Source organism: Argiope bruennichi, chromosome 4 (assembly GCF_947563725.1).
Source record: "Argiope bruennichi chromosome 4, qqArgBrue1.1, whole genome shotgun sequence".
NCBI classification, from domain to species: domain Eukaryota; kingdom Metazoa; phylum Arthropoda; class Arachnida; order Araneae; family Araneidae; genus Argiope; species Argiope bruennichi.
In genome coordinates, this window is record NC_079154.1 from 90,955,611 (window position 1) to 90,966,308 (window position 10,698).

Sequence of the window (10,698 nt, forward strand, 5' to 3'; positions counted from 1 at the left end):
CCTTTAAATTGCTTCCATCTGGGAGATGTTAATTTGCCACTACAATATAATAATAAAATTGAATAATTAACAGGTTTATCGACAACTTCATAAATTTTAAATGTATTAATTATATTAAATAAATAATACTAATATTATATAAATACATAACAAATTTTTTTTAAATAACAAGTTTTTTTAATAAGAAAACCATATAGTAATTCATAAAGAAAAGCAATTATGAAATATATAGTTGTTATCAAAACCCCACAAAAAAAAACTATACAAGACTGTTCAATAATGTAGTTATAATAACTGTTATAATTAGTTGGCAGACTTTTGATCACAACTGGGAAAAAAGTGTTATTAGAATCCATTATTTGAAGGAAATAAATAATGGGTTAGAAACCAATGCTTACAATAATTTCATAAAGAAAAAAAACCTTTTTCTTTATAATTTCTGCAAGTTCATTTATATTTGTTCATGCTGATAGAAAATATAAAATGAATAAATGAATTGGGAACCTCCTTTTTTCATTTGATAGAAACTCTTTTTAAATTAACTCAGTAAGAAGATAGATATATTTTTACATTGAAAAAATTCAAGAAATTACAAATAAAAATATGAAGTAACAAAAGTAATAACAGAGAAGTAAGACTATTAATATTTTGAACTAAGTTTATAAAGTCATATTTAAGTCTTCAGTCCAGAATATGATAATTTCATATTCTGGAAAGTGTTCAGTCCAGAACAGCTTTTACTTAACTTGGTAACAAACCAAAAATATGATAATATATCATTGGTTATGTTAAAATAAGAAATATTGATTTTGACTCATCAGAGAGTTTTAGAGTCACCAAGTTTGTAAAAGATTAACTTTAAAAGGTAATCATGTCTGCTTCAGGGGCATTTTTCTCCCTCAGAATCCAAACCACAAAGAGACCAATTATTTTAAATGAATAACTTTAAGATATTAGAAATTATTTATTTATTTACTGAAGAATATTTTAGTGACAGAACTTTTAAAAAAATACAAACAGACAAAGAAATCTGAGCTGAACATAAAAAGTTGAGTAACACCATCAAAGCCTTTAAAGAGTTAATTTATTTCTTAATTAAAAGAATAAAAAAGGCAGTAAAAATGTGAATGCATTATCATAATTCTTGTCTATTTTTTTATATATATATAAAGAAAAGAAATAGAACTTGAGATAAAAATCTTTATTATTCTTTCAAATATAATTCTGAATTTTAAAGCAGCACTTCTTAATATTAATAAAAAATTACTTTAATTTTTTTTTCTATTTCAGATATTAATTATTTAAATTTTTATAGACAAATATGGTTTTAATATAGTAAAGTAATAGAACAATAAAACAATTAAATATTAAAAAATTATTATTTATTAATTGATGAATACAAAATGAAAATTAAACTGATTTTCTATACACCAAACATAAATTATAGTTTTTCTTTTTTTAAAAAATATATTTTTAGACGCAGGTATTCATTAATTTGACATTGAAAATGTGCCACAATTATAGAATATGATCTAAAATTTAAACTAGTTTATGAATTGAAAAAAAAAATTAAAAAGCAGAAAAAAAATGAAGTAATTATATCAGAAATTTCATAATCTCCCCTTCAAAAAAAAAGGTCAGGAGAAATGGATTTATAAAGTTACAAGTAGATCTTTCTATGTCAAACCATCCAGAATTTTCCAAAAATTGCTCTCATCATTTCCAATTTTCATTAAATTTTATGTATTTAAAGAAAAAAATTTGCTTTTTAAAGAAATATAAACTATAATAAAATTAATTCAGGAGTTTAAAAGAAAAAAAAAACTTAAGTTTTGAATAATTTACTAACACGCTCTATAAGCTATTATTCTGAATTACTTTCATATTGAGATAATTAGCCAAAACTTTTAATTAAATTCATCAGAATCTTTTAAAAAAACTCATTTGGAATAAAAAAAACACACACAAACAAATTTCCCATCATAATATTTATTAGGCATGTTTATTTTTTCTGATGTTAAATGCAATAATTATAAAAATTAATTTTTTTATACTCCTTTCCCATCAATCTTAATTACATTTTATGCATAGATAGATCATAAATAGATAAAGTAGTTTTGCATATAACAAACTACATGGGTGGCACATAAAATATCTACAAAAAATAAAGATCTATGAATCATCTATAAAAAGATTTACTATGCATATACACATTTTACGTACAAATAAAAAATTTATGCAAGATTATTAAAATGTAATTTGTGAAAAAGAATCATTCAAAGGTAGATTTTTAGTTTATAGAATACATTTATAAATGGTAAGATTATATAAATTGTATGTGCAATAGTTAAAATATCAAAACTAATGATAAATCACATTTTATATTTGATACTAAATATGTTATATATTACGAGCCATGTGTCTATATATATATATTAGAGCTTCCCACTGAAGAAAGCAATTTCTAGAAATTGAAAAAAAGCAATCACATAATTTAAAATGCGATACTTAAAACATTAAGAGAAATATATATTTTGCTTGATTAATATCATAGTTCTTTAAAATTTCTGATATAAAAGAAAAACTATGATTGATAATTATAACCAATTTGAACTGACACTCAAATGAGAAAACATTTTGGAAGACACTTTGCTTAGATGCATCATCTAATATCTAAATATTTAGATTGCCATAATGCTAGATATTTTTTGTTAAGGAAGGCAGTAGTAAATAATGAAAGTTCAGCATATGCACAAAAACTAGTAAATCAAAGATGGGCTTAGTTTAATTAAAATACTTTTAATATTCTTATATATTATACATACTTTGTAGTATGTATAAGGAAACTATAATTTCTTTTAATATTATAGTTTCCTTATACATACTACTCTATCATATACTCTATCACTAAAGATAGTGATCATACTCTATCATTATACATACTGCTCTATCATATACTCTATCACTAAAGATAGTGATCATACTCTATCATTATACATACTGCTCTATCATAAATATTATATAAACATTCTGATTCTTCATAAGGAAACTCAAATTTCTTTTCAATTTTCAATGCTTTAAGATTTCCTTTATTTTAAGACTAAGATCATTTAACCTTGAAATTTAAATTTTAAGCTCCAATAAGAAGTTATATACTTCTTATCTCAAAAAAAGAATGAAAAGAAAAACAGGAAAGATGCACTCATATGCTACCCGCATTGCTGTGAAAAAGCAAACAAGGTCATTCCACTGATAACCCAAGTACCAGAATACACTCTTGTCTCTTTCTTATCTTTGTCTTTTGATAATGATTCTACTAGCACTTCTGACATGTTGATTTTGAATTTACTAACCCTTTATGACTTAAGAGTTGAGTAATATTTTGAGTGATAAGGTTGATAAACAAGCATTTTCCTAGAGCCTTATTATTTAATTAAAACTGAAGACAATTAAGACAAATTAATTTCCACGTCAATATGCATTTCTGTTTTAAAAGTTAAGAGAAGTTGATTCTACCTTTATCTCCCTCACAGCCTTCTTATCTTCATCTTATACATTAAATTTATCTTTAAGATAATAGGATATATACTTAGAAGATCTTATTTTACCTTTTATTTTTAAAAAAAGTACAGATGAAAGATATTTACATTAAATATATTAAGCCAGCTTTTTTAAATAAGTTTGTTTAAAAGGCATTTTTTTTTTAAATATTGCCATTAAATTGGGCATCTATATATGTATATATATATTAAATTTGTATTTCATGTGAAAAAATTTTATATTGTAATTTCAATATACAAAAATACAAACTGCAAATTTTCATCATTTCATTACTAAAAGCAATAATGCATTGTTAATTTTTTAGGGTTGACGACTTTTAAAAATTAAATGAGTAAATATATATATAATTCGTACATTTTTTCATAATTTATTAAAAAATATTTTTAGAAATAAAAATTGAAATCATTATTTAATTTTGGATACATATTTTGTTCAGCTTTTTATGCCTTTCCTTATGCTGAACTTCTCTTTCATGCTTAAAAACATCTGTTAAAGGATACATTCACCAAAAGAAATCTAAATTTAAAGTAAAAATCCTAGTAAGAGATAGGAAAGCAATTAATTGGCAAAAGCTGAAAACAACGTACGATATTTTGGCAAGTATTTTGTTTTTAGTAAACAATCTTCTGGCATTATGTGAATTTTTATTCCATACAAATAAATAAAAATCTTTCTTATTAAATTTAAATTCTTACTAATAAATAAAATCCTAGGGATGTTTTAACCACAACATCTTATATAATTCTTAATACAAAGATTTCTGTTGAAATTTAAGAATCTTATTCTATATACAGAAGATGTTTCCCAAATAAAAATCCAAAATTCCTGAAAAAAATGCCAGTAAATATAATTTTTTTATACATAGAGGTAAAACATATGGGGTTTCAACTACATGAACCTCAAATGCATGATAGATAAATGAATTAATTGCAATTATACAATATATCATGATTTATTAAATACACATAGAAAAAATTGTAAAACAAACTTGATCATAAGGTTCAGAAACACTAAATTATACTATATTATTAGTTAAAATACCCAAGTTGCTCCAAATAAACATACTTTCATATATAATATTTTTAATATGAAAACTAATTTTGTATAAATTATTACAATATACACAATCCTTTCATTAGAAAATATCTCATGACTGACTGTCCTTGGTCTTGTTGATGGTAAAAGCTAGTATAAAAAATAATTACAACCAGTAGAAGCTGAAGGATGTATCAGCTCTTTCTTTAAATTCTTTTAGGCCCTACTGAATAACAACTTAAAATCAGTATTAAAAATATCTCAAAGGAAATGAAGCAGGAATTTTTTAAAAATTGTGCAAAGGTAAATCTGTTTTACTGTACCACAGACATTTAGGAGGAGATGTGGAAAATATTTACATATTACAGTGACTTATTAAGATGAAATAGAAAATTAAAATATTACTGTTTAAATTCACAAATTAAAAAACTACCAACATGACATAATAGCACTACAATGAATTTTCTTTTCAAAATTTATTCTAATGTATCGCTAGCTGCAATTGATGACCAGCTGGTTTGCAGGGATTAATCATCATTAAAATTTTCAATTATTTATTTTATGTGATTTGGATTTTAGTAGCTTTGTTAGCAAAATACTTATAGACTTCAAATTTTGATAGATATATAATTTATACTATTTTAGAAGTCTTGTGCTATTCAATTCAATATATATTTCCTTGGTTTTCATTCCCTAAAATTTGTAAAAAAAAATTGATACATTTTACTATTCACAGCCTTTTAACATTGCCACTAATTAAAAACGTAAAACATTGTGAAAATATTGACATTTTTCTTCAAGTTAATAGAACTTTCAATAAAAATTTAAATCTTTTATAGATTCTTCTTAGAATTAGGTATATATATCATTTACCTTCCTAAAATCTGCTTTTTCAATAATAATTTGTGCCAAGGAAAAAATTTTAATTTCAAGATTTTGCACATTTCATTATTTATTATATAAATATCAATAATTCAGATTGTACAACAAAAATGCAAAAATATCTACAACTTTAATAGTGATTTTTAACAATAATTCTAATATTTGTTCAGAGTTATGTTTTTAATATTACTATTTGTCATACAATTAATTGTTCAGAAATTGCATGCCTCTTCGTATTCTTATTAGAAAATATGCTTAAAATATATTTTTTAAAATTGATTAAAGTTAGAAAAATTTATATGGCATAAAAATTAATATCAATGAAAAGAAAATTTTTTAAAGTTGAAGAATGTAAAAATCATTTTTCAGTTGTAATATTTTCAAAAGTTAATGCAGAAAAAATGCCAGAATTATGTTTACTTAATTTTTTTTTAATCCCATTTCAAGGTGCACATTCCTACCTTCCAAAATATATGCTGTCTAGTAGTTCAACATTAAATTATATATTCTGCAGGCACTCGCAAACATACTTTCATTTTTATTATATGTAAAAATTATGAAATCCAATAAAAAGTTGTTTTTTTTTATAAATATGAAGTTTTTTTAATATATACAACAATGCAGAAAATAAGTTCCAAATAAGAAACTAAGAGAAAAAAATTTAATATAATGTGTTTTCTAATCTTGTAACAGGTACATTATAAAAGTAGATTTGACAGTTTATAGATGTCTAACTAGATACCAAGAATGAAGTTACAAACTTCTCTCGCTAACACACACACACACACACACACACATATATATATACATATACAGAATACATTTTAAATCAGAACTCATTAATTTTTTTAACAAATAAACTAATAATAAATCCCCCCCCCCTTTTTTTTGCCAAAAATTTTTCTATAATCCGAGAATTGAAAATTCAAGAAAAAACATTTCATAATAAAATGAATCCTATCAAGGTCACCTGAGTACATTGATGAGAAGCTGTCATATAAATAAATAGGATTTTAGCTTCCCTAGCTCAATATTATAGATGATGAAATTTTATAACTCTCTCGCTATTGATGACAACATTACTTGTCTGTCAGGATTTCACTGATGAGCTGCTTATAGTAGAACTTATTTTATTTACAATACAATTTTTGTGTTTATTATCTACAGTATTTATTAATAACTATCATTCAGTTTTTATTATTTGTCCATGTGACAAAGTGTGCGACTCCCTGAGATAATATCAAAATGGAAGGTTAATTAACTCTTTAAAACAATTATCCAAGAAACAGATTTCAAATATCAAAATGATTTTCTTTATAAATTTTGCACATAAATAAGGAAACAGTAAAAATTTTTAAATAATAATAAGTGTAATTTCATACTTGATCATGGCCAACATTTTAAGATATTTCAACTTAACCTGGAAAGATTTCTGAAGAATTTTTTTTTTTCACCAATTTTAAATTACAGATAAATATTAGCTGACAAAAAAAATTATAGCAATAAATGACAGAAAATACAAAATGTTTCTCTATGTACTATCCAAGAAACAATAATCATTTTTCTATTTTAAAGGATTAAATCCATTCAGTTTAAGTTACGCTATGTTTATAACAAAAGCAGTGATCTGTAATAAAATCTAAGTAATCTGTAATAAAAAATAAAATAACAAATATCTTTTAATTAATTTTTAGCAAACTAGTTAGTAATAACATATTTTATAATTAGATTCTCAAAATTTTAAAAAACCATTTCTCTGTACAGGCTGTTTTTAAACCAATAGTATTTTAACTCATGCAAAAAGTATTACTTAATATACTTTAATAAATAGGTTTATTTGACATTTAATAACATATTCACAAAGTTCCATTTCCATGTTTGGTAAAAAAGTTAATGAAATTATACATATTTGGACCCTTAGCCCCTCATAAAATAAGCTCCAAGAGAAAGAAATATCTGTTTAAAATGAAACTAAAAGTTCTCTTTCAGTAAAAAATATTGATTATCTTAGCAGTCTTTAAATTAATCTTAAAAAATTCAAATGTCAAGTAGTCTTATAGTCAATACTCAAATATCTTAGTTTAGTTTCATTTAATAAAATTCTCTATATGATTTTATAAATAGTTTTATCTGTTAAAAAGCAGTCTAACCAAGCTTATGGTTTCTCTTTTCATAACCTCCACACTGAAATAGTATTCTTTTGGCAAAACAAGAAATATCATTCCTTTAACGTGATTTTTAAATTAAGAAAAGAAAAAAAATTGACATGTAAAAAAGTGTTGTTAAAATGAATTTTTAAACACTAAACATCTCTTTCCTTTTTAAAAATATTATATTTGCCTTCAGATTTACACAAATGCTTTATGTAAAATAATTGAGAAAGAAATGACTATGAAAAAGTTGAATCTTTTACTGTATCTGATAACTAATACATTGAATTGTCAGTTCAAAAATGAAGATAGCTAATTCAATTGTTGATATTCTATATGGCACCTAAAACAAAGGTTTTTAATATTTTTTTTCCATTAATGATTTTATTTTACCAACAAATTGTTTTTAACTACTCCATTTATAAATAAGAAATTTTTCAAGTTATACACTTAAGAATATAAATTGAAAAATCAAACAAATCAATGGGCTATTAATCATTAATAAATAAACGGAAATTCAGTAAAATATATTTGCTTTGGAATCTTAAATGAAATCATTCAGACGTCCATAATTTAATGAATTAATTTTTTATAGCAGTGATAAGTTAAATAAAGACAGTCAAAATTTTCATTATCTCGCCTGGTCTCAGAACTACAAATTACATACTATTAATTAATTCAACAATTATCTCATGCGTTTATCGAAGGAATATAAACTCATCAAAAAAATGGGGGAATCACTATTCTGCATGTTGTCACATTCATATGTAACTAGCTTCCTTTTGACAACTAGCTATTCACCTAGAATATTATATGTTTTTAGTTTCAATTACCTCACTAATGCATAGCTTGATATTCTAGATTCCTTTAACAAAGAACTTTTTAGAAAATGAATCATGGCAAATATTATGACTATGCTAATATAAAAACTTACACCAATTCAATTATTATGTATATGAATCATCTACATCAGTTAATCTCAAGATATCATAATGACATTAAATATATAAATGAGAAACTTCATCAATCTTCTAACTTTTGTGGTAATTATAACCTCATTTTCTTATTTCTCAATTAAACTATATACAGGTACCTTTAAAGTTTTCTTGCTATCATACATCTCATTTAAACTATAAAATTTCCATTACAGATGTGTTTTGAAATGTTTTTAGAGAAACAGACTTGCAGATATCAAAAAGCTTTCTTTTTAATGCAAAATTAAAACAATCTTGAATTAGGGTATCTGCTTACGTCACAAATTTTTTTTAATAAAGTAAGCCATTATTAACAGTGTAAATTTTACTAAATTGCATTTCAAAGATAATTATTATTAAAAAGAAACAAAGATGCCCTAAACATCCAAGATTTATCTAATAAAACAAAAATATCTCAAATTATAACATGCAAAGTTAGCTGAAACAATACAGCAATGTAAATGTATTATAACTGTTTTAGAATATCAAAACTAAAAATTACATAAAAATATTTTTTGATGAATAAAATTTGTTTAGTTTCAGTTTTTGCTTATTTAACTTCATAAAATTATTTAGCATTAATTTAAATGCTATGAATTTAATAAGAAAGTTTAAAAGAAAGGAAGACAAAAAAACTTCAATAGTTGAAAGAATTTTTCTCATTTTAGGGCAGAGATAATTAACAATACTGAAACAGAATTTGCAATAATTAAGACGGTTAAGACTTTTAGTTACTTCTTTTAGGGTTTCCTTTCCATGAAATAAATCATTTCTATGACAATTATTTGACAAAAAAAATTATTATTATAAGCACCAATGCATAAAAAAAATTACTTATAAATATAATAAATTTATAATAATTTTACATTATCAAATATAATAAAATGATATACATAAAATAAATAATATCATTTCAAAGATATTTACTGACAGTGCCCCTTTTGAAATTATACAACAGAATACAAATATATTTATAGCTCTCATAAAAAAGTCAGGTCAGTTAGTCTGAACTTTACCTGATATTAACAAAAACAAAACTGCGTTACTTTCATGAATTTCAGTAATTTGTAAGTAATAGACCACCATGATTTTGCAGATAAATATCTTTCATGCATATTATATGTGCAACTAGAAACAGTAATAAATTATCACTCTTGATTTTCACCAATATTCTTCTAAAAAATGAAGGTTCTATTTCAGTTAAAAGCATCATAAAACATCATCCTCAAATGTTCATAAAAATATTTCCGATTATAAAGATTTATTTTGTGACTGATATGCTTTTTGGGATATCAATGACACATGGTTTAAATCTCATATGAAAATACACCTCAATGCTCTGAATTATACAGAATTCTGAGATAATAATTCAAATTTTGAAATCTCTCGGAAAATCCTTATATTTGGGGAAAGGAAAAAAATGAGGGAAAAAATCTGCATATTGTTTCCTCCTTTCTTCCCAAATAAATTGTGGATTATATTACAATAGTAAATTATAGTAATTTATAGAAAGCTCATAACAGCTTCAGTTTGTAAACTTCGAAAACCTATGATATCAGAGGGATAAATAGAAATTTCTTTGCTAATCCACTTACCTATAAGCTAAAGTCATGCATTCAAAAAGTTTTGTGAGAGAAGCATCAATTGATATTGAATGCGTGCTACGAGATCCAAATGTGTATGTTTTTGAAGTTTCTTTGCATGCTGATTCGAAATCAAATCCTTTTTCAGGTAAAGGTAAACTTTCCTGATCACAATCTGATTCATGAACCACCAAAGATGGGACATCATCTCCGTCTTGTACTTCTGGATCATCGATATCAGATACCATAAAATGACCACTATGTATTATTTCTTTCATTGCTTTCTGATCTGACTTTTGACGCTTCCTACCGTCTGGTGGCATACTTTTCCAATTTATAAACTGGATTTACGAAGAAAATCGAATGATTTTAAGAAATTGAACATAATATATGTTTGCGTCATAAAAAAATATCGCTCAAATTATGTTGTCGACATCTTGAACTGGATTATTTACTCGAGCGCATGACGTAATGTAATCAACAACACTCCCCCAGAATGCAAACGTCATCATT

The 10,698-nt window shown here is 24.2% G+C and overlaps 1 protein-coding gene across 2 annotated transcripts in view; it reads right to left on the reverse strand.

The window, feature by feature from the left end:
- Nucleotides 1–10,661, reverse strand: part of LOC129965891 (carbohydrate-responsive element-binding protein-like) — a 32,447-nt gene extending 21,786 nt beyond the window's left edge. The window contains exons 1-2 of one of the 2 annotated variants that reach the window (XM_056080155.1): nt 10,198–10,661; nt 1–39 (exon numbers count right to left, since the gene is read on the reverse strand). The exon at nt 1–39 is cut by the window's left edge and continues 68 nt beyond it. In XM_056080155.1, the coding sequence (XP_055936130.1) occupies nt 1–39; nt 10,198–10,508 (350 nt within the window). In that variant the 5' untranslated portion in view covers nt 10,509–10,661. The remainder of the gene's footprint in view (nt 40–10,197) is intronic. The other variant, XM_056080154.1, reaches the window with a different exon arrangement.
- Between the last annotated feature and the right edge of the window lie 37 nt (nt 10,662–10,698).